Source organism: Pleurodeles waltl, chromosome 1_1, assembly GCF_031143425.1.
Source record: "Pleurodeles waltl isolate 20211129_DDA chromosome 1_1, aPleWal1.hap1.20221129, whole genome shotgun sequence".
Lineage (NCBI taxonomy): Eukaryota > Metazoa > Chordata > Amphibia > Caudata > Salamandridae > Pleurodeles > Pleurodeles waltl.
The window spans coordinates 186,665,686-186,691,150 of record NC_090436.1 but is presented as its reverse complement, the minus strand read 5'-3'; the positions used below and the strand labels follow the sequence as shown (position 1 = coordinate 186,691,150).

At 43.9% G+C, this 25,465-nt stretch overlaps 1 protein-coding gene across 5 annotated transcripts in view; it reads left to right on the top strand.

Moving 5' to 3' along the window:
- Window positions 1-25,465, top strand: part of PDZD2 (PDZ domain containing 2) — an 877,375-nt gene that overhangs the window by 687,066 nt on the left and 164,844 nt on the right. For all 5 annotated transcript variants that reach the window (XM_069220426.1, XM_069220418.1, XM_069220410.1 and 2 more), the window contains exons 13-14: window positions 18,528-18,660; window positions 24,395-24,479. In XM_069220426.1, coding sequence (XP_069076527.1) covers window positions 18,528-18,660; window positions 24,395-24,479 — 218 coding nt within the window. The remainder of the gene's footprint in view (window positions 1-18,527; window positions 18,661-24,394; window positions 24,480-25,465) is intronic.

Genomic DNA, 25,465 nt, shown 5'->3' with positions numbered 1-25,465 from the left:
GTCGGGGCATAAAGTTAATTTTTAAACTATTAAGTCTGCCTAACCACGAAATCTCAAGTCTCCCCCAGTGATACAAATCCTTGAAGAGGGGAGTGAGGAGGAGTGTATGTTACAGGAGTTTAAATCTTTCATTTGAAGAGGCAAATGGATATATAGACAGGTAACAACCGGTGTCTCCCATTGAAAGCTGCTCATCCTAAAAGGGCCCTCTAAGCTGCTCTGAGAATCTGCAAAACCCATGCTTGTGACGTGGCAAAATTGATTTTAAAGCCTGATAACTAGGAGAATGCTTCCAGCTCCTCCATCAATGACTGTAGTATTTGGGTTCGTTATGAAACAGGGGATGTTGCTGATAAATAAAGCAAGCTTACAGTGTTGCCATGTTCTATGGAGTGAGCACTTCCACTTTAGCGCTGGTTAGCAGTGGTAAAGGTCAAAGAATCCTAAAACCAGCAAAAACAAGATTACCAGAAATGGAGCAAGGCACAAAGTTTGGGAGAAGACCATCATATGGATGACAGGTCGAACAATGGGTATGCTTCAATTGATCTAACAACTGTTGCGTTGGGTGCATTCCATTCCATTGATTTTGGTCACTGTGCCACTACGGATAGTCACAATCATTTACAAATAATCTTGACGTGGCCTGAAACAGGACACTGCTAGGCCATGTTATTTCTAAATGAGACCACTTGGAACCCTTACATGTTTTCGTTTTATTGGGCCTCATAAGTGAGGTGTAGCTCGGGTCACAGTAGCACTGATAGAAATGTGACTTTACCGGGTTTGTAATAGAAAAATACATTGCATGCATCCAATCAAAGTCATATTCATTGGTATAGCAAAGCAGTGTAAAGTGCAAAAGAAAGCCCGCTTTGAGGTACTAAGCCAGCAGGTCACTGAAAATCTTAGGTGTTCTGAAATTTGCTAGTCTTTTTCTCTGACAAGATCACAAATATTTGGTCTGACATTAGATGTATCTGAACACACATTCTACCTCCCAAAACAACCATTTTCTTTTTTACATTCCTTAGCCTCACTTAAGTTCTTCGGGTGATGGGAAAAATCAAAGTATCAAATGTCCTGACTGCTTTGTGTCCTGCATTCACTATTGAAGAGCACATTCACACCACAGTGCCTGATATCATTATGATGACAAATGTGTGTCTTGAAGTCCTATTAACCACCTGGTAGGAAATGAGTTACTACTGCCACATTCCTACCTTCCCAAGCAAGGTCATAGAAGGTAAAATGCAATGACACCTTTGGGATGCTACTTGAAGTAACGCAGAAAATACAGTTTGTGCTATTTGAAGGTGCGTCAGATTCCTAATAAAGGGAAATTGAGGTGTAATTAATGTTGGAGACATATTGCTGTTATCCCTTTCTCCAAGTCTTACATGAGCCCTAATCCATATCGCCTTGTCAGCAGCATATCACACAATGAATCATTAAACGTTGCCAAAGCATTTGGACATATGGAGTCTCTGTACAGTAATAGGGCTGATCCGTTCTTCCAGGCTGTAGCCAACAGGTAAGAATCAGCACCGCCGCCCCTTCGATTAAACATGTCACTGTGGCATTCACTTGCACTCCCTACTATCACCACTGTGTTTAACATTCACGCAAGTTTCTTGGCACATTTAATTTAATGCCACCAACTGTAACGTTAGATGCGCATGGACTAGATTCAGTTTCATATTTGACTGGGCAACAGGAGCTCAAGTTGTCCCAGTCACATTTGCTGCTGGAAGACTGAGCAACAACTGGGGTGCCGGAGGCTGGTTTGATTCACATCTTACTTTGCATGTCTGTTCCCAGTGGTCCCAAAATACACATGGCGTGACGAAGGGTCCTCCCGTTCATGCGCATTAAAAGGAACATTTTTCTAAGGACTATGATATGGCTGCTGCGCTCCTGTGATGATAAGGATGATATTTATTTGTAAAGTACACAGGTGCCCCAGAGGGACTCCCAGCACTATGTTTAATATGCACAGCCCAAAGAGTTTATCAAGTAGATATGAAAAGCTGGGGTTTGAAGGATGGAAGCCACTGCAAATCAGACGGTGATGTGATGGTGAAGAATAAAGGCTTAAAACAAGTCTTCTGGTGGAGATTGTGATGAGTTGCCGCTTTTGCATCAAAAATGTGGTTTAGCCCAGATATGAAGAATTCACCTGTAGTACAGGTAAGATGCTATGACTTCCTGGACCAAAGTTTTATGAGCGCAAATGTGAAAGATTAGAGGTCTTCAAGCATAAATATATGCAGAAGTTAGTTTGTTTATTGGAGGTTCGGGACATAGATTCTAGTTAAGGCACCGTGGTCAGGACATGTTTCACTGGTCACTTGACACTGTATTATCTATTAATGCCACTGGATGTACCTAGGGAAGGCCAGGACTGTGCACCCAGGACTCTGACTGTTCGCTCCCATGCTGGGGACAATGCGACAGTGAAAGACAGATCCAGAGACCCGCCTCATTTTTTAATAGGGGTAGAATTCTGCCTGCGGGGGATGCCTAAAGAATCCTTAAGACTCTTGTGTTCCCCTCTGAAGTAAGACCCTCAAGGGGACGCACTAATTGTGTACCACCTTCTGTGTGGAACACTGTTATAGCACCTTCCAATGGTGTCTTGCTCTGTAAAACAATGGTGGTACAAGGGTGAAGGAATTCTGCCTACCTTGCAAATGAGGGAACGCCCCTGTGCTTACAGTGGGGCACATTTTGTTCCAGTTTGATCTATATTATATAGGGGTCCCCACAAGTGTCTGGGGGCCCCAGTGTAATACCAGATTGCCCTAGGGATGCACCAAGCAAACAAACACCTGTTGTGATTCTAATGCACATTGTGGAATGCAGCCCTAGGAATCCATCGAAAAAGAGGTAGCTTCCTCAACTGCCATGACCTCCATTCTGTCACTGTTGAGTTTCAAGGAGTCGGGGTTCATTCAGTATTTAATAACAATCAGGTATTTGTTAAAGCACTGTAGCGCGGTCCCCAGCACTCCATCTACTAGATGATGTACTGTGTAAATCTGCATAGAAAAAATATAAACATGAAAAAAGGATCTGATTAAAGAAGTGAGGGATAAAACATGAATGTCAAACATAATGAGATTTAAAGAAGCCCCCTTTGGACCATTGTATATGATGGGATAAAAAGTGCAAGGTGTCAAGCTAAGCAATAGAGCTCCCACTCATACCCACTGAAAATAAACTTTGTAAAATATGTAGTAAGAGATCACGTTAAAGGCCAAACAAATTAAAAAGGATCAAGGTAGACAACCCTTGCTTTTTTCGAAACAGATGAACAAATTATCCAGGACTGCAACCAAAACTGATTCAATCCAATGAGCGGAGCGAAGCCGAGTTGTGAGCAACCAAAACCCATTTGGTCCCATGAAGAGGGGGAAAGCCAGTCTGCTGCACCAATTACGGAAGCACCAGTTCATCACATTGTTCAATGAGCAATCTAACAGTCAACACACTTGGTAAGAATATTGTTGACTTCCAAGTCGTAGGAGAGCTCACAGTTGAGTACTTGGTCTAAGTCTTGAGCAAGAAGGCTCAGAAATGTCTTAAACCATAAATGCAACCCACGGTTCGGCAGAACTATTAGGTACCGACACTCCCAACTGTGGGGTGTCTTGAAACCCACTAACCCTGGCGGCTTTCATCAGATGGAGTCCTACTGCCAGTTCCACACTAATTCCTTATTTATTGGTGGACTCGTGAAGTTAACTCTTAGTGTTCTGGATTTCCCCCACTTTCGCTACCCCTTTTACCGTGCCACTCATAATGGGGGCTCATCTTGTGTAAGAGTGCTTGAAAATGGCGAAACTGTTGTAAGAAGAGCTATATTAAAAATACCAGTTTCTGTTTCTTATGTTTCGGCGGAAATCCAGGTCTGTATACTTTGAGTTAACAAATACATTAAAAGGAGCTCAGTAGTTCTTTGGCTACTATGTGCAGAGCTCTCGAGACAAATGTGCGAATTTGGTCAAAACAATTCTGAAGGTCAGATGTGCAGCGAGGCAGAGCCAGGGCAAGAGTATATGGGTCACTTAAAGAAATCGGTACTTTTTTAGCTTGGTTGGACAGTATAATATACATTGTGTACAAACGAACACCTCTGTCCTCATATGAATGTTTCCAGTAGAATAATTCATGCCTCTGAATGGAAAAAAAGTAAGGTAATATAAAGATAGATGTTAATTTAGTTATTGTTTTCATTTTAAAAGGTGGCCAGTAAGAGGTAAAGGGTGGAGTGAACAGCTCCGGCATGCGTTCTATTTCATTCATAATTTTATGCAGCAGATCACACATCTGTAGCAAGTTGACAATACTTCTTTGAGTGCTGCTCGGTGTTAAGAATTATTTAAGGAGCTTTGGAGTAAGTGCTCATTTAAGGCATCAATCACTGCCCCATTCGCACCACACCGAGATCTTGTGAATTTTGGGGCTGTAATGAAATATGGTTCACATATTCCGGGGAAATCCTTTAATGACAGAGTTAGATAGTGTTACTTTCTCAATGGGCTCCAGATGTGCGCGGATCAAGGGCCTGTCGAGAGTGGGGAGCTTCTGACAAGCTCAGGCTTCAGCTGTCCCACAGTGAGGTCTTTGTTGCCTCATCTGGGAGGGGTGCTGGGGGATTTCACTTAGTTAATTTAAAGCAAATGTAAGCAGTTCCCACCCACTGCTTCTTTCCCTGGGATTTAAGTCGCTTACTGTTCCTTTATACCGCATTCACATCTTAAACACCGGGCATTCCCTGCGGAAAGTTCAGTTTCATATTATGTCATTTAAGAGGTAGTGCATACAAGCACTTGGTAGAAGTGCTTTGCTGGCTTGTTATAAGTGCTCTGCAAGGTATGGAAGACTGCATGGATTTCAACTTGCTGCAAACAGTGTTTGTTTTAATATGAAGGACATCAACAGTTGAACCGTCCCTGCAGAGCTTAAGAGGCCACAAATAGCCAGAAAACCGGACCACACACTGACCTATCAGACCAGCCCGTCCCGCACGGTCTCATTCCCCTACAGGCCAGTCTGACCTTGGTTAGGTTTGGTGCAGCAGCCACGAGGGAATGCAAAGCCAAGAAAGTACAAGAGGCAATGAGCCAGTTTTAATGGAAGACGCAGGACGTGGCCATGTTGGCTTCTCGGCCACTGCACGTGGTGCAGAATTGCACCCATAAGAGGAGGGGGCACAGTGTGGCAGGACCAGTGCAGCACAGAGAGGAGACCCCTTGGGCAAGAAAATACAAGGGGCAGAGGTGTGCAGTGATCCAGTTTTAATGGAGGACGTGACCATGTTGGATTCCCGGCCACTGCATCTGCTGTAGAGTTGTGCGCAGAACAGGAGGGGCCACAGTGTGGCTGCGCCAGTGCGCCGATCACGGTGCATGCACTTGCTGCAGTATTATGCCTAAGGCGGTGGGTGGCAAGGATGCTGCAGCAGTCAAGGGGGGGGGACACAAAGATGAGCCATTGGCGTAAAGAGGATCCAGCGAACTCTTGAGTGTTTTCCCGTTGTTTTCCTATTGTGTATCCTCTTCAGGTTGTTAATTTCATGTATCTTCTGTGATGAAACGTTTTTCGCACTTATCCATTTGTGGATGAAGTGGCTATAATCTCCGTCTTTGTTTCACCCTGACTTCTCATTCAGAAACCCCGTATACCTAAGCTTCCTTGGCCTCACCCATGGGCGTCAGTTCACCGAAATCCCAGGGTTAGCGGAAGTGACATCACATGCCATTTGATCCTTACTTAGGCACACACACACATGGTTACACATAAATGCACATTTACACACTCTCTCACATAAGCACACTCTCCCCGCAAACAACATACATTTAAAAGCATTTTTACTTACCTTAGCTGCCAGATAAGGTCATATTCCAGCTAATTGTGTTTCGATTTTTATTATACAAGTAGTGAATAATGTTATTCACTACTTTTGTGATCAAAAAAACTGACAGGAAACCAGTAAAAGTGGAGCCCCAACCAACGTCCGTTAGGAGGAGCTGAACCTGAGTTCCAGGCACTGATTTGGCACCTCTGAGGCCAGGGGTTGCAAAGGCAGTGCAGGGGTCGCAAGGGGCAAGCCAGGGGTCGCAGCTGCGACCTCTGGCAACCTTAAATGACGCCCCTGGCCTCACCATTTTGCTTAAATGTGGGCATGTAAAGCATTAGATGACTGGATTCAAAAACCATGTATGACTAAATTAGCTGTCGAAGTTGCTGGCAGTTGTAAGAGAATATTATCAAACCCCGTCCCTGAAGTCTTTAGAAAAGTATCCACTTTGTCAATTTTATTCCAGCGACAAAAAGCCCACTAGAAACCGAATTCTTTGCATGTAGTCACACATGTTCTAGCTCTTGAATATTGGCTTTTGGTAGCAGTGGCAATGTTTAAGAAAGTACGAGGATTGAATCTTGGCAACTTCAAGAATTGTGGATAACTGGCACTATGTTTTGGGTGAAACAACCCTAAAAATAAATTAAGTTGTAACTAAAGAGAGTATTCAGGTTTTAATGTAGATTTTCCTAGTAATTTATGACGGAAAGTCTTAATTTTATTAAAGACACGGAGGCGAATATTATGCGTTCTTTTCTTACTTTAATTTAAACAGCAGCAGTCAAGAAAACTACAACTCCCAAGAGGGTTAGTTAAAAACTAACCAATGGGAGCAAAACAAAACCAACAATGGACCAATAGCAGAGGACCACCAACCATAGAGTGTACACTTGACTGCAAGCAGCCCTCTTTTCTTGAGCGATCCAGTCAGATGGAGTCATGAAACAAAGGATAAATAAGTCCAACAATTGCCAAGGATAAGGAAACAGAACATAAATCCTGCAACACAGCGATGAGCCGAGAGGTGAATGGATGAAGAAGCTGATCCTGGACATGTTGTGCAGACGAGTCCAGAGGTCTATTCTTGAGGATGGACGAGATGGAGCTAGCAGCGTTACCCGGAAGCTGGAGGTAGTGCCGGAGTCGCTGGGTGGGAAAGAAAAAGTACATATTAATAAACGTACTGTGGTGGGATAATATTCGCCTCCGTGTCTTTAATAAAATTAAGACTTTCCGTCATAAATTACTAGGAAAATCTACATTTTATGACAAGACCGGAGGCTCTATTATGCGCGTTTAAAGCTGATCAACAACTAAAGACGAAGCAGTTCTAACAGGTTTACAATAAAAGGTTTTAAAAACATTATCGTTTGACCAGTCCGCTGACCTGAGAATGTCCTCTAGACTGGACCCAATAGCAAAAGCTTTTGAGGCCATAGCTCCCCTGGAGGAGTGTGCTCCAAAGACGGAAATATCTATTCCCGCCAGGGACAGTATCAACTTAATCCAGCGGGCCAAAGTTGCCGAAGTCACTGGATTGTGGGGTTTTCGAAAAGAAATTAACAATTGATTAGACGAGGACGTTCTCAGGTTAACGGTTCTTAACCTACACATAACTTTGGTTTGTTCGGAAAGAAAGGGTAGAAAACAGAATGCAAATTAGTTTTGGTACGTTTGGAAATGTGAAATAGGACCCCTGAAGGTAAGAATTGTCGGGCAGAGACATCTAGGGACCTAATGTCCGAAGTTCTTTTTATAGAAATTAGGCATAGTAACATGGTGAGTTTAGCAGAAAGCATCTTAAGCGAAAGACTTGGATTATCTGGCCAGGAGAGAAAGAGGTTCAAAACTAGAGAGACGTCCCAGATATGTGAGTACCTAGCAGAAGGAGGTTTAGAGAGTTTAACTCCTTTTAGAAGACGACAGATTAAAGGATGAGACCCAACCGGGTTTCCGTCAATATAGGGGTGGTTCATGGAAATAGCCGATCTGTAAAGATTTATAGTGCGGTATGACTTTCCTAAGCCCGCCTGGGCCGCAAGAAAATTAATAATAAGACTTAGATCTGCTGAAAAGGGATTGGAACACTTTCCCAGACACCAGCTTGACCAAAGAGCCCAGGCTGACTTATAGGCTCGTCTCGTGCCGGGTGCCCATGCGTTATTGATGAGCTCTGAAGCTTGTGCCGAAATAGCATGGGTCTGTTGGGTAGACCGGAAATGAGCCAGGCTGAGAGAGTTAGAGATTGATCTAGAATGAGATCGTGAGGGCGATCGAAAGGATCTAGAATAAGAGATGGAAATGTCGGGAGTAGAATAGGAAAATCCACAGTCAGTTCGAGAAGGGGAGGGAACCAAACCTGAGATTGCCAAAAGGGGGTTAGCAGAACTATGGATGCCTGCTGACGTCTGACCTGATTGAGAACTCTGTTGATCAGGATGAAAGGAGGGAAGGCATAGTTGCGGGAACCGGACCAATCTTGTAAGAAAGCGTCTGTGGCCAAAGCCAGAGGATCCGGGCGCCAGCTGAAAAATTGGGGCAGTTGGGTGTTGAGTGTGGACGCAAAGAGGTCTATTTGGAAAGGACCCCATTTCCTTTCTATCAGATGAAAGACTGACTGGTGTAATTTCCAGTCGCTGGAATCGGTGAGGTGGCGAGAATGCCAGTCTGCATTTGAATTCAATGAGCCTGGTAGATATTCCGCTAAAAGGGAAATTTTGTGAGACAGGCAAAAGTCCCAGAGGCTCTTGGCTAATAGGGCTAGAGGTTTGGACCTGGTGCCCCCTAAACGGTTGATGTAGCGCACCGCTGATATATTGTCCATACGGAGTAGTATGGAACATCGTGCTCTGTTTTTTGTGAAGCTCTTGATCGCAAAGGAGCCTGCAAGAAGCTCTAAACAATTTATTTGCAATCTGGACTCCTCTGCGGACCATATACCGCCAGTCGATATCAAACCACAGCGGGCTCCCCAACCCGTGAGACTTGCATCTGATTCTAACACAAGATCGGGCACAGAGGGGAAGATGGATCTGCCGTTCCAAGCCTCTAAATGGGATATCCACCATTGGATTTCCATCTGGGATTCCCGGTCCAAGGAGACAAGGTCGGAATAAGCCAGTCCTCGACGAAGATGAAGAATTTTGAGGCGCTGGAGGGCGCGGTAGTGAAGGGGACCTGGAAAGATGGCCTGAATAGAGGACGAGAGAAGGCCGACAACCCTTGCGAGGGTTCTGAGTGAAATAGAATCTTTTTGAAGGGTTAAGATTAGTTCTTTTTTTATTGCAGAGACTTTGGAACGAGGAAGGAACAAAGCGGCCGAGACAGAATCTATTTGGAAGCCTAAAAACTCTATTTGTTGGCAAGGTAAGAGGACTGACTTTTCGAGGTTTATCAAGAAGCCGAGATCCGAGAGGAGAGTGACTGTTAAATGAAGGTGAGAAAGCAAAGAGGCTTTGTTTTGGTGCATGATTAAAATGTCGTCGAGATAGACAATCAGTCTGATACCCAAGGAGCATAGGAAGGATACGACCGGCTTCAACAGTTTCGTGAAGCACCAAGGAGCGGAGGATAGACCGAAAGGAAGAGAGGAAAATTGATACGTGTTTGAATTCCAAAGAAACTGCAAAAACTTTCTGTGAGAATGATGAATAGGGATGGTCAAGTATGCGTCCTGTAAATCTAGCCTGACTAGCCAATCGAACTGGAGCAAAATATCCCTGAGATGGATAATAGTTTCCATCTTGAAGTGTCGATAGACGACAAACTGATTGAAGGATTTCAGATTGATTACTGGTCTGAGCTTTTTGTTCTTTTTGTGGACGAGAAATATGGAACTGATGAACCCAGAAGGGTCTGGATTGCAAAGCTGGATGGCCTCCTTTTTTAAGAGAGATTGAATCTCTGAAGAAATTAATGAAGACATTTTTAGAGAAAACCTTGGGAGGGGAGGAAGACAGAACTGGAGGGGGGGAGAAAGAAGTTCGATCTGGTATCCCTGAACCGTGGAGAGGACCCAGGGATCTGTAGAGATTGACTTCCACTTCTGAAGGAAGAAGCGAAGACGACCTCCCACGGGAGGGCCAGAAAGTTGGCTTACCTTGATTAATGGGCGGTCTGGAGAAACGTTGGCCACGGTTGCGGAAACCTCTAGTTCTTTGAGGGTAGAAGTGGGGTTTGAACTCGTGGGGATAGGAGTTGGAGGAATTGGAATATCCTCTAGAGCCTTGGTTTCTGTAAGTGCGCTCGGTAAAGCGGCTCCTACCTCTACCGGCCCGGGAAAAAACACGTTGGTTGAAAACCTTCTTAAGATTCTGTTGGGCTTTGTCCAAGGATGAGAACGTTGAGACAAAACGGCTCACATCTTTTATGAAATTATCCCCAAAGAGTTTACCGTCGGCTTGAATACCAGGGTCTCGAGTAGCCAAGTTAGCTAGCTTGGGGTCCATTTTGAGGAGAAGGCCCTTACGCCTTTCGTGAATGATAGCCGAATTGGCATTACCTAAAAGACAAAAGGCTCTCTGAGTCCAGAGAGAGAGATCTAAAGGATCAATAGGTGAATCCTCCAACCTAGCAGATTCGGCTATGTCAAAGATCCTTGCCAGCGGTCCTACCACGTCCAGGAGCTTATCCTGGCAAGTGGTCCAAGCTTTGTCGACTCCCTTCCGGGGATCCTTGCCGAATTTGGTGAAAAAGGTGATAAGAGATTCATCAATAATTGGGGTTGCCGTTATATTGGAATCCAACGAAGGTCTGGGACATTCTGATTTTAACTTAGATCTGGTTTGCTTGTCTAAAGGAAGGCGTAATCGGGAAGATATATAATCACCCACATGGTCTAACGGAAGCCATTCAGTAGAGTTAGGATGGTGTATGAGTGACGGGTCAAACATAGGAATGCCCTCTGAGTCGACAACGCTGGTAGAGGGACCATCTGTTACAAGTTTGATACGTTTGGGGGAGGAAAACGTATCATCCGGATTGTCAGACTGGGATAGATCATCCATGTCCTCATCGTCCGTGTCCAAAATTTTTGAAATCACAATCTTTTTTGGCGCAGTAACATGTTTTAATTTTGATTTACATTTTGATTGAGCAATCGTATTTTTGGTAGAAATCCCCTCCTTGGACGGAGGCCTGGGAGGAATCAAGTCCTCATCTTTGTGTGAGGCAAGCTCACTCTCTGTTTGTGCGCCTTTACGTGATTTAACAGAGGATAATTTTTGTTTTCTGCTTTCCCCCGCAGAATGTGCCATAGATTTGGACACCATGGACATGACGGTATTCTCAATATTTTTAGACATTTTTGCCATGGAAGCTTTCATGGCATGTTTAACGGAGGACTGGATTAGATTATTCAAATCCTGTTGAAAGGATTCTCCTTCCAAATAAAATAAGAAAATGCAGGCAAAATGCCAAAAACAAAGCCCAGAAAATATGCTGGTTAACGAAGGGTTAATAGGAGCAGAACGCTCCGTGTGCTGGTGCTAGGCTCCTCCCCGGGGCGGAGACCCAGGTGAGAAAGCTAGACGAGGAGCGAGGCGGCACTGGAGAACAGCCGTTATAGTAACGCTGAGCACAGTCCCTTGAAAACGGCGTCGCGAAAAGAAGAAGCATAAAGCCGCCTCGAGAGGAGAGCGGCGAACAGCTGAGCCGGTAAAGAATATTCCTGTCAGGCGCGCGTCGAACTGAGACGCGCGCTGACAGGATTAGCAGATTAAGTGCGCAATAGAATGTTAAGCGGAGCGCGCGCCTGGGACGGCCGAAGCCGCCGGAGGGGAACGGGGAGGGAAAAATAATTAATAAACCGGGACAAAACCGCCGGAGAGCGGTGGAGGAGCAGGAAAATCGGGTATTCTCCCGAAATAGTAGTTAACAAGAAACAGTACAATGGAATATGTAATAAATACAGTATTTGAAACACAGTCAGTACATAGAAACGAAATGAGAGTACTTATCTTGACTGCGAGCAGCAAGAAAAGAGGGCTGCTTGCAGTCAAGTGTACACTCTATGGTTGGTGGTCCTCTGCTATTGGTCCATTGTTGGTTTTGTTTTGCTCCCATTGGTTAGTTTTTAACTAACCCTCTTGGGAGTTGTAGTTTTCTTGACTGCTGCTGTTTAAATTAAAGTAAGAAAAGAACGCATAATAGAGCCTCCGGTCTTGTCATAAAATTAGGAAATAATCGACGACCTTGTTGAAACAGATTCATGAGCACTCCCATCTTTAAGATGGCTTCCAAACTGTGCGTTGTGGACCATAACTACTATGCTGATCTGCTGTCATGTAAGTCTGCCCACCAGGGTGCAGTTTCCCAGTAGATGCCTGTCTGCCTCCATTGATAATTTACTGTAGCCGCGGTGACCTCAGGTTCTGCTTCTGGTTCAGACATGAGGACACCCAAGGCGTTGGTGTTCCCACATTCCCAAGAATGAGCCTCATTTCCGAGTCCGGGAGTGCTGGGATAATTTTTAACCTTTCTGTTGAGGGCCCGATTTCCATCCTATTTCCAGGTGTATGGGCTTCATGTCTGCCATACCCGAGGGATGTTGGACTTGTGCAGTTGTTGTGTGATTGTTAACAAAACTGGCAATAAGACAAAACCACAGAAGAGTCATCAGTGTTTTCTGAAGGTTGGTCACTGGTGAGATTGTGTGCTCGTGCGTGCTACAATTTAATATGTAACTAGTATTTATCTTGAAAATAAGCACTTCAGGAGTTCATTACCTATGACTGTGCCTGTTGTTATTCTGAGTCTTAACTGTTATCTCAAAGTTGAATTTAGTTTGTCTGCCTTTAAATGTATGCCGCTGAAGGTGAGTTTGAACTTCCTCATTGCAGGTTTTTCGGTTATGGAATGGAGTTGCTGTACTTGCTAACAATATTAGCTCAACACATGGTGTCAATATTTACAACATTTGGTAAAAATGAAAATTGATATTGCTCTAGATATACAGGTGTTTACCCTAATGCTAAGCCTGGAGGCAGTCTGCAGGCCTGGGTTTAGGGGAAGGTGCGTTGCATATTTTTCCTTTTTCCTTCCATTTCCAAGTGGAGAAATAAATCCCTCAAAAGCCTTGCGTTTTAGCCTTCTCACCTGCAACCATTTTTCCGAACTAGAATTAAGTGCCAACATTCACCATAAAAACCTATTAGATGTGTTCGTGAATGATCACATATTTAAGAGTTTTAAAATTATGCTCACCGCATTCCGAAAGGTTCCTTCTACTCCTATGTAGAACATACACAATTCAGGGCACTTTAATTAACATACAAGAGAACATTTTCCATACTGACGTGCTTTCAAAAGATTGGGGATTAGTTCTGGAAAATTCTTGAAATCTTGATCCTTTCAATCAATACTTAAGAATTCTGATCCTAGAGCTTACAATGGTTATTATATTGCAGTTTCTTGACTCAGGCCTTGCAGACGTAGCATGAATATCATATCGGTGTGATTGTTTTTCAATAGACTGCATGCGTCCACTTTCATTACAGTGCATAATTTTAATCTTTAGATGTACTCCAACACTAGTTTGGGAATAGGAAGAAAACACAGATGGTCTAAAGAGGGTTAAAAGTTAACCGGTATGTAACAACACATTGTGGTGTTCATTAGGTTGAAGGTCATTGAGCCACCCTGCTGGGTCTAAACATTTTCCAAATTGCATAATACTCTGTAGGAGGCTGGCTCAATTTATGGTGTACACTAATTGCGTGGCACCCTATACTGAGTCCAGGCAACCCTTAGTGATAGTGAATAAGAGTCCACATAGCAGGAGTTGTCTAGGGGTAGCTGAGGTAAGCAGCTAAAGCTTATCCAGGAGGAATGTAAAGCACTTACAATACCACAGTAGTCAATCAGAAACTCACTCACAAGAAAGAATCACACAAGTGTTGCAAAAATAAAGGATACTTCACAGCTCTACGAGTAGAGTAGCGTTATTATATCTCCCTTTGGAGATATCTGCACTCAATATATAGGCAAAATAACAATCAGAAATAGCATAAAAATAGACAGGGCTCTATGATGGTACCAAACCATATACTAAAAAAGTGGAATGTGAAATAGCGACACCAAACAAAGTAAGTGTGGTAATTGGGTAGGAGCTGGGGGCAGATAAAAACTCCAGAGGTAAGAAGAGTAAGTGTCCCCAGCAACCAGGCGGAAGGTAGTTACCAACCAACCAAATCTCATAGGCTAACACAGAAAGTAGTGATTGGAGTTTATGGAATTCAGGATCCTTCCCAGTGAACCCCAAGAAACCCAGCAGACCAGAGGATGGATGGAGAGTGCCCCTACCCAAGGATACCCAGAAGACAGGAGTAAATACACCAGGGACCTGGATGCAGTGGGGTGAAGGGACTCTCTCTGAAGTCAGAGGATGCTTCGGATTGTCCAGCTGTTGTCACGGCACATGGACCAGGCTGGTGGAACCCAGGCACGTAATCCAGATGTGGGGGACCTGCAAAGGAAGAGGACAGAGCCCAGCACCCTTGGAGGTGCCAAGGTGATGAAGGTGGCAGTGCACCCTCCCTTCCCCCTACTCCCCCCCGATGGTGAAGTTCCTCCAAGTCAGTGGAAGAAGTCCAGCTGCGGGTTCCAGGAGGTGCAGAAGATCCCACGAGTTGCCTACAAGCTGTCCCTCGACAGTCACCAGATCGCAGGAGGGCCAGTGACCAGCCAGGTCACCAACAAGCACTGGCAAATGGAACCAGGAGCTGAAGAGGAGTGTTTTCAATGTTTTTGGGACCAAAAAAGTCTAGGAGACTCTACCCAAGAGAGGGAGTCTGGGCTGACCCTCAGCACGCTGTGAGGCCAGCAGAAGTCAATGGGGCCCCACAACAGACCCACAGGCCAAGGACACAGGGAGTCACAAGGAGGCCTTCCCAGCACAATAACACAGAAGTCCCATGTCACAGGAGTTGCAGGACAGGGGCTGATCTTCAGGTTGCAGAGTGCTGGAGGCCGAGACTTCTTGCTGCATGAAGATCTCCTGGAGGAAGAGTCAACAAGCCTTGGAAAATACAACAGTCGCGGTGAAACGGGGTTCCAGTCCAGTGGCAGGAGCAGGGGCCCACATTCTCCCAAGTTGGTTAGAAGACAAGCAGGATCCAGAGGAGGCATAGACACACCACCTGTGTTGCAGAGTCATTCGATATCTGTGGGACAGCAGACCCCACCAGCCAGTTGACCTCGTCTTGAGGTGCCTGTGGATGCAGGGGAGTGACTCATTCACTCAAAGGGATATTCCTTTGTGCTTCCTGGTGCAAAGAGAGTCCTTGTGACCCTGGAGGATGCACAGCCTTGGATGTTGCCGGATTCTTGCAGGATTCGGAGAAACAATGTTGCAGGGGGAGCCTTCCCACCAGAAGCAGACTTACTTGTTTCCAATGCAGACCAGCAGTGGTTCTAGAGGCCAGGAGAAGAAGATGTCTTGCAGAGAGTTTCTTGGAGAGTCTTGCTTGACAAATCTAGGGACCCATCCACCAGAGAGCCCTTAAGTAACCCTAAAAGAGGGTTGGTCACTCTCTTAAGTGACCCACCTATCAGAGGATGTCAAAGACGTCATCTACCTGGCCTAACCAGCCAGATGCTCCCAGGGGTCTCTGCACATATTATTTCCAAGATGGCAGAACCAAGTGGCCACCTGTCATAGCTCTTTGCACCTCCCTAGGGGAGGAGCTGGACAGGGGGTGGTAACTCTCCTTTCCTTTGTGTAGTTTAGCGCCAGAGCAGTTCCTGAACTGATGGAAGCCGGATAATGCAAGGAGGGCACCAAATGTGCCCTTCAAAGCAGTCTGGTAGCACTCAGAGGCCACCCCACCCCAGCCCTTAGACACCTAATACATGGGGGAGGGGATAACACCTCTCCTTTGCAGGAAATCCTTTGTTCTTCTCCTCTGGCCTGAGCCTGGCTCACCAGCAGGAGGGCAGAACAGTGTCTGGGGTCAGCAGCAGCGTGGGTTGGCAGCTAGACCCTGTAAGGCTACACCAGTGAACTGGGGGATCCTCTAAGGAACCCCTAGAGTACATGATATCATGCAACTAACATTGGAATCGGTGTAGTTGCATGATTCAAAAAATTTTTATACCAAATATGCCTAGGTTTGGGAAGCCGTCATGTAGCTGGACCACTAGTGTTGTCCAGTGTCTGCTACATTCCTTAAGATGGTTTCCTGCACTTAGAGTCCAGGAATTGGCCTGGAGTCTGTAGGGGCACCTTGCTCATGCAGGGGTACTCTCACACTTAGGAACATGCACCCTGCCCTAGAGGGGTGACTTGTAGTGTCTAAGTGCAGTGACCAGGTTTTGTGGTGAAAGGGAGCATGCAGCAATTCAAGCAAGTTGCAATGGCAGTCCTGCAGACACAGTTTGCATGGTCTCCCATGGGTGGCACAATACATGCTGCAGCCCATGGGGAACCCATGGTGCACCAGTGTCCTGGGTACCTAGGTACCATATACTAGGGACTTGCATGGGTGCACCAGTATGCCAATTGTGGGTGTAAAGAGATTACTAGCAACCAAATTTAGAGGAGAGAGCACAGGCACAGACATTGGGGCCCTGGTTAGCAGGATCTCGGTGAACTATAGTCTAAACACACTGACATCAGGCAATAAGTGGGGGTAACTATGCCAGGAAGATGGCACATGCCTACATACTCTATAATAAAACATTACACTGAGACCAGTCAACCTTCCTTTTCATTTTGATATGTCATTATATATCATTATCAGCATTTGTAGAACTCATTTCTAACACCTTTTTGGCACCATTGCACCCTGAGACCTTGGCGTCCTATTCCAAATGGTCTTGGGATTTTCATCAGCCGGAGTCAAGTTTCTTTAAAGCCATTGTTTGTGGTTCAATACGGTTGGTTTGTCCAGTGTGATATTTAATAGTTCTGTGTGTTGGTTGATATGAAAATCAAATATTTGATGCAGTCCACGATCACCTGTTAAGTGCTGTGATGCTTCTTTGCTAGGGTAGCGGTATATAAACACATCTACGTTTATATATTGAAATGCATTAAGTGTATGTATGTGTGTCCTTAAATTGCTTGCCATTTCTCTCATCTCTGTGGGTTGAACAGTAGTTGATTGAGTGGCCTAAAGCCAATGTTCTTGCTCTAGTTTCTTCATTATTTATCTGTCTGTGATGGAAAGGTGTGCACATTGGGAGTGGTATTCTTTATCTAACTAGCTATAAATGGTTCTAAGATGATTGGTGGTATTTTGATATGGGTTTGCTGTTAAGGTGCACTTTTTGCCATCTGTTTGGTGTTGCTGCCTTCTTGTGCAGATGAGGATGCCAGGAGGATTCTTTAGAGTGCAGTAAATAAAGTTGATGTCTTCAAAGAATTAAATAAGAAGCATTGTTGGGCAGTAAGTCCTAGTGGTTGTTGTGATAGTCAGCTACATGAATGGCATACTAGAAGTCTGTGGGTGCATGTGGGGTGTTTCTGAGTTTGTTATGATTGATGTTAGACTGCCTTGTGGAATGAAACTAAACAGCAAACAGTACAAAACTGACATTAATTAGAACCGCCTTTCAGATCATTATCATGTAGGGCAAGATCTACTAAAAGACTAGTCCTAAAAAGTGCTGGTGAATTGTGCACCAACTTTTTACAAGGGGACCTATGTACTAATAGTTTGTATCAAAAACTCTGCAGTTGCAGGTAGTTGCTAGGTGACCCCTCTGTAATTGGCTACATACACAGATACAGTGGCCCTCAAGCAATGGCATAGCACCTTCCCTGGGTTTGTGTTCTCAAACTGGAAACTTTTTTCCTTTTTAAAGCAGACTATGTTCATCAAAGGAACCAGTGCTGCTATTAAAGAAAGGTTTCTGCTTGCGAAAACATTGGTGAGGGTAGGGGAAAGCAGGCTCCTAGACTACTGACACCATTCCTGAATGGTAAGCTTTCCTAAGAGAATATCTTCTCCTGTGTAGATCATGTGCCACCTCCTTTGAAGATCAATGGTCTCCTTCCACAGTTTTGGATGCAAAGCATTGATGCGTGCCATCCAAATGACAATTAGGAGAGCCTACCCCTTTCTAATTGTGATTCAGTATGGGGTTATAAAGCCATTTTGCGATTCAGAAAGGCTACTCGGACTAGCAAAATGTTTTCAATACATACCCAAAAGTCATTTTGCAAACCCTGCGATTTTGTGAGTTTTGCTTTGTACATCTGGCCTCTAGTTACAAAAATGTGTTAGAGTGTATTAAAAAGTTAAGTTAATATGCTGCCAGCCCTTTTCAGCAGAGACATTCATCATCAAAGACGAAGCTTTGATTAAACTAAGTTAATGTGTTGACAAATGATTAATACGTATTTCTCACAAATTGCGGTGCAACACTATATCCAGGGAACAGTAGATACAGTTGCTGCACTGTTTGCAGTAAGCAATATGAACAGACCGCAGTCAGGTTTTCATCTAATTTTCTTGACCATAAATTGTGGTAAAACATCTGACCAGCTTGAATGCTGGCATCATAAAGTAACTATTTGATGCTAAGTAGATGCTGTGAGCAGCAGCTGTTATGCTGTATCCCCACAGAGCTATCTTGCAAATTTAGCACCACATTTGTACAAAATATGTGCGTGGCCCAGGTCCATATCAATAAATTTTCTTTTCAATCCCATTAGTCGTGGAGATCAGATCCTGGAAGCAGATTCCGTGAGTCTTCGCCATGCAGCTTTAAGTGAAGCTTACGCCATTCTGAGTGAGTGCGGTCCGGGGCCTGTTAGCCTTATTATCAGTCGTCATCCGAACCCAAAGGTGAGGGGTCAACCTATTGAAATATGTTTGTCATTGTTTTTTAACATGTGCTCATTTAGGCTTTTTAATACTCCACTATTGATGTTGTAAAGGCCATTTTACTCACATATATGTTATTGGATTAAAATGAAGTTTGAAACTCAATGGAAGCTCGCTATGAAACTAAATGTTAATGCAGTAATTTGTTTTAAAGAAATATAGTATGCTAAAATGTGTAAGGAAGATAAAGAAACTACAAAACCCAAACTGTTGTACAATTTACCGAAATCTGCTCTAAATCTCCTCATCAATCATCATTAACAATCAACAATGCCACGCCTTCGCATCCTGGTCCTCTAATCTCCAAAGTCTTCTCTGCTAGATGGCCCCCTCCCATGTTGACTAATCTTATTTTATCTTCATTTCACACAATGTAGTCAAGTACTAATAGCCACCACTCCTCACTTGACCATCTTCCTTGATGATGTAAAATATGCCCATGCACTCCCTCCTTTCGAGAATGAAAACTCATAGTGCCTCATTTACAGCTATCAATTAAGAGCAAGCAGCGGTCTGTTCCCAAAAAACACAACCTCAATCTGTTTGGTGAGCTGACCATACACAGGTCTCCCCCTTTGTGCTCATCCTAAATTTGGATGTTTTTCTATCAGTTCTAGTCTCAGTTCATAAACTCATAGTGAAACTCTTTACAAATCAGCACCTGCCTCAAACTCAAGAGAGTTAAGAACGTTATAACACCTATTTCACCCCTTCTGACTGCCAATTTGTAGCATAGGCTTATAACAACTCCAGAATGGACTCTAGATATGGTAAATGGGTGCTAATACACATGCCACATACACTTCGTCAAGCAAAGTAATTCCATAAGCAGCACATTGTGCTACAGTTTACTTGTTAATCCAGATATTAGCAAAACAGTATACAGTTTGTGGAATCAACAGAGTTTTAGGTGACACATGATTGGTTCAGTCCATTTAGCCTCTGAGCTTTATCAAATCTTTTGTCATTCTGTATCATCCTTGGATCAAATATATAATGTGAAAAATTTGCAGCAGGGGTACCGGAGAGATCTGACAGTAAGGGAAATGTATATCTGGATTATCAAATAAGCTTTATGCTTTCAAGGAATTATAGAAGTACAACATGATTTTGGGCTTATGGAATGATTTCATTGATGACTTGCATGTAGTGTGCGGATCAACTCCCATTTACCATTTTGAGAGTGCATTTTGGTTGATAGTTTTTGATCAAAGGGCTATAGTCTTCACCACATACAAAGAACCTACAAAGCAATACAGAGAAGCGCCTTTTCTTTTGACACTCTGCCGTAAAACCATCTCAAGAGTATACCAGTGCCATACCTAGTTGAATCCCAGATCATAATCTGTTCATTTTTAAAATCTAAAATTAGTCTTATAGTGAATCAAAATCTTACACCAACCCCAGTGTTCTTTGCAGCTGGCTTTGTGTTCCCTCTCATAGCTATTCACTTTCTAACATTGACTGTGCCTTGAGACCAGTTTCTTACAAACAGCATAACTCCCTGTGCCCATCCTGCTGTTTACTTGCACTTTTAGCTTCTGTTAGACCGGTCAGCCTTAGGGTGGCCTTCCCCAAACTTTGTCTGTTTGCCTCACATTTTTGCTGATTTCTTTTTGTTGGTCTTAGGACTCTGAGCACTTTATCACTGCTGACCAGTGCTAAAGTGCATGTATTCTCTCACCCCTCAATATGGTTTGGTTGGTACATCAACAATTGGCATATTTAATTTACTTATACGTCCCTAGTAACATGAACTACGTGCTTCTAGGGCCTGTAAATTAAATGCTACTAGTGGGACTGCAGCATTGCTCATGCCACCCCTTAAACATGTCTCAGGCCTGTCATTGCAGAGCCTTTATGTGCAGTTATACTGCCATGCCAACTTGGCATTTGAAACCTCTTGCCAAGCCTTAAACTCCCCTTTTGCTACATATGTCACTCATAAGGCAGGCTCTAGGTAGCCCATAGGGCACAGTGCTATGTCCATATGTTTTTAAGTTTTACATCTCCTGGGGGTGAAATACTCCCAGATTAGTTTCTTACTACTGTGAGGCCTACCCCTCTCATAGGTGAACATTGGGGATTCCTTATTACATTTAATAAGCTGTAATTTCTAATTGAGAAGGAGTAGATATGTTGTTTTAAGTACCTATTGAATTGTCATAATAACTCTTTTTTTGTGGTTATTTATTGTTATTTAAGTCGGATTTATTGTTACAATTTTGAAAATGGCACTTGTAGAACGTTGGCATTTTCCTGCTCTTCGTCCTTTGTCCCTGCAGTCTGTCTCCAAAACATGTCTGGCCTGGGTGACAGCTGGACTTTATTCATTCCTTCTAGACAGCCACACACAAAGGGAGCTTAGGTGTGATTGATGGGCCATCCTGGGTAGGAAGGGAGGGAGGTACTGACACCGCTGAATAGGTAGTGTCCTGCTTCAACACAAAAGGCTGGAAAACCCCCTGCAATGAGTCTGGAGCCGGGGCAGGAAGAAAGGACCTCTTTGCACTTCATAGACCCTTCTTTGAAGGCTGGTCCGTGTATCCGACCCACACCATCGCAGTCAGCCTGACTTTTCAGATTTGACCTGGTCAGGTGTGACCACATTCCACGGTTGGCGCTTTATGCTCTTAAGCACTACAATCTCATTTATTCTTTAAAAAATAATATCTCAACTTCTACTTATTGGGTTTTTGTTGTTTGGATCTTGTTTAGTTTATTAAAGTAAGATCTATGTTTCTAACCCGGTGTGGATTCTTTTTGTGGAGTTTTCACTGCGCTACTGCTTGAAGTGTTGCACAAATACTTTACACTTTGCCTTTTAAGGTAAGCCTGCCTGCTCTGTGCCATGCTAGCAGAGGGTGAGCACAGGTTAATATATGGGGTGTTTCTAATTTACCCTAACTAGGATTGTAGTTCTTGCTTGGACAGGGTGCATTCCTCTACCAACCAGAAACCCAATTTCTAGCAGCTTCTGTAACATAGTTGTGTGGTGCTTGTTCTGATTATTTTGCTTTGCTGTGGTAAAAACAGAAAATTATTTTGTTATTGCTGTGCAGTGCTCAAATACAACCATATCAGGTCCATACTAAAGAAAACACATAGGGCCTGATGGAGAACTTAGCGGAAGAGTTACTCCATCGCAGCGGTGATGGATATCCCGTCCTCCGAAATATAAATCCCATTTGTTTTTCAGCTAACGGGATAGCCGTCACTGTTGTAACAGGGTAATTTGTCCGCCAATATCTCAATCAGGCCCTTAGTATATTTCGGTTTTGACAGCGTGAGGCAACATCCACGTCGCATTTGTATTTTTACACTGAGACTGCTGATGTCTGTCAACCTTGTATGAAGAAATGGCATTCGTCAATTAAAAGACAGGACCAGTCTGGAAACTTGACAACTTCTTTTCTTGTGAATTGCAAATATTGGACTTGTATTGAGTGCTGTGGTTTTACCTTGTTTTTTTACTGTATTTGATGTAGTCTGAGTACAAGTTTATGCCTTGGTTTAGCAGGACATAGGTAATTTTTTAGCACCACCCTTAATTTTTGGCTGAATAGAATAACCAATTTGTTTATATTACTGTATGTCACTCACAGAATATGGAGTTAATGAAACCACTACTACCCTTTTCTCTGTTGTGCACAATTTCCAATCACACTGCTTTAGTTTAGCAAAATCTTTTGTAAAGTTTTTTCTTGGAGTTTTTAAATGATGATATTCAAAGGCTGGTTTGTAGCACCCAGGTTTTTAAGAAAACCTCCATAGATCATTGCGCACAATTGCATACTAGGTGCCGTATTATACTTTGTGCATGGAGGTGCAACGGGCATGTGCTCCCGTTTTGTGTGCCCATGAGACTCATTGGTATTATAGAAGGGACCGCAGATGATTGTATGGCCCCTTCTGTATTACTGGTAGCGCTGGCACACATATAGTACCCGGCCTATCATGAAATGGCGTTCCGTTGTTTGCATGGGGGTGTGGCTCGGTGCAAATGAGCGGATCTCTCTGCCTCTGCGTCTTATTACAGGCATGGGGGTTGATGCAAACAGGTCCTTAGGGGGCGCACTTACGGTGTGCCACAAAAATCTGGCACGTTTGGAGTGACGGCAGCCCTCTGGAGGGGTGGATCGTGATCCCAGACATCCCCCTAAAGCAGTGGCGTAGCGTGGGGGGTGCAGGGGGGAGCCGGCTGCACCGGGCGCAACATCTGGGGGGGGGGGGGGCGCGCTCGCACTCGCGAGTGCTAAAATCCACAGGTTAGGGGGCGCAAATTACTTGCCTTGCCCCGGGTGCTGACAACCCACGCTACGCCACTGCCCTAAAGGCAGGTGCAGTCTCTGCAAAGAAATCCCTCTGTCCCCTTTAAAGTGCAGACGGGTCGCCGCCTGCATTTTGAAACATGGAGCGACTTTGAAGCAGCGCTCCTTATTTTACTGCATGTGCTGCCCCCCGGGCACCATGAGTTCGCGGCTGCCCTGGAGGCAACACTTTGTTGTGTAGGGTGCTCTGTCTGTATTTGCGCAAGGAGTGCGGTGGTGCAACAGGGACAGTGCGCTCTGTTATTACTACAGCCCTAGAAAGGTTTGTTGATTAAGCAGATTCTTTGTTGGGTAATTATTATAAACATACCTGCAGAGTGGTGTGAGGAACGGAGCACGCCCCTGATATTAGTTGTGTTGGTATTATTTGCTTGAGTTACGTACAGCAACGTTTTTCTTAATAGCTGGGGCAGTATTATAAGCAGCGGCTGGACTAGACATTTACAGTTTATGATGCAGGACACAGGGCGAACTCCTGATGCAGGACTTTGAAAGGTTTATTATAAACCACTTTTCACTTAAGCAAGGGCAGGTCAGAATATATTTCAATAAAAATTCTAAAATAGTATTGTATTTTTATTTGAAGACTTTAGCTGTCTAGAGGTTTCACAATGTGTCTGTTTCATGAAGATATATAAAAGTCATTATGATGAGTTTATAAAGTATTTCTAAGATTTTTCCATGGCTGGATCAATCACCTTTGGAATGCTCCAGGAATGCGTGGAAACTTTGACTGATACGTATATTTATGGCTAAAGATGCGGAAAGAAATTGACTAATCTTTTCCTCTTTATGATTTTATTGTGGATGTCGTGCGCCCTAAAGCTTGAAGGAGTAGGAAGGAAGCACAGGATAGAGGAGATGCGGTCAAAACCAATAGGATCCAAGTGCATGCATCATAATTTCCTCTCTGTCCTAAGCAGTGCTGGATGCATCCCTTCACCCAAATGTAAATTAATTTAGTTTGGGGGAAATTTCTTTTTTTGACCAGCCTCTAAAAGGTAAAGCATTATAACTGCCTGAACAAATAAAAATGGGAGAGCCAGGCACACTTTATTGGAAATGCCTCATTTCCTAAATCATTGCATGTGGTTCTTGTTTTTTTAATTTGTTATAATACTGGTAGTCAGACCCGTCTCCAAGAAGTGTCGGGGAACGTGAGATACTTTACATAGAACTGTATGACAAGCCGGATCCTGGTGAGACAACGTTAAAAAATAAAAACAGGATGTTCTGATGAAGGAAGAAGGAACATTCAATAAATACAATATTTAGCACTGTGGTTTGGATTAATATTCAAAACGTTCTATCAGCGGGAGATTTAATTCTTATGTATGATTTTTTTTTTTTTTTTGCATGATAAGGTTTCTGAGCAAGAGATGGACGATGCCATCACGCGTACCACTCATCATCGGGAGACCAAGGATGCTGGATCATCTCACATTTTAGGTGGGTGCCCTTTCTACCTCTATATCAGGGTCGGACTGGGAACCCAAAAGAGCCCTGGCAACTTTGTTGGACCAGCCCCCTTGGGGGGGATTGGTAGGGAAGTTGCAAGAGTGAAGATCTGCTGCTTTTGTTACTAGGAGCCGGTCTTGCAGCGCTTCTGCCGGCCTCCCGGGAAAACGCCCAGTGCCTGCTACGGCCAGTCCGGCCCTGCCCTACATAGTGCCACTGTTTATTCAATTGACAAAATTATACTCTTTTTTATTTTTGATATCCGGCTAGATTACCTTTTTTCGTAAAAGCACCTGTAATGTCAGTGATAGCAATTAAGGTCTGCCTTATTGGAATGTAGTTATAGAATGTAATGGATTTTAGATTGGTGTGTTATATTTATGGCACTCTCTCTGTTCTGGTTCTTCAAGCATTTATTTATTCCACCAAAAAAACTTAAAATGGTGTTTGCACTGACTGGAATGAAGCCAATGAAGTGATTTCTGTGGATGTGAAACACAATATTTCTTAATTTAGTCCAAAAACCAACCAGCCTGCATTGTTCTGCCCAGCCTTCAAAACTAAGAGCGGAAGAAGGCAACCCAGCAAATTGTGTTTTCTCGTAACATAATTTCAAATGCCCAAGTGCTTTCTCCATAGCTGAGCCTGGTTCATTCGAAGAAATAGGTGCTAATAGAGACAAACGAATTCCCACTGAATCCATGTGCAGACTTGGGACTCTCTGCTGAGGTCAGCATCCACACACCAAACAGATGTTTTTGTTTCGTTATCCCCACGCCTTGTTATCATGTGACATATATGTGACCGTTTAACCACCACACCCCACTGACCACTTTTGGTGTGAAGCTCAGTAGGATGCCCTTGGAGTTTGTAGAGAATCTCCGTCTATCAATATGTCGATGCACAGTATCAGCACCACTTCAGGCACCACAGTTTCAGAGGCACTGTTCCCTCCCTGGATCTCATGTCATCTTTTT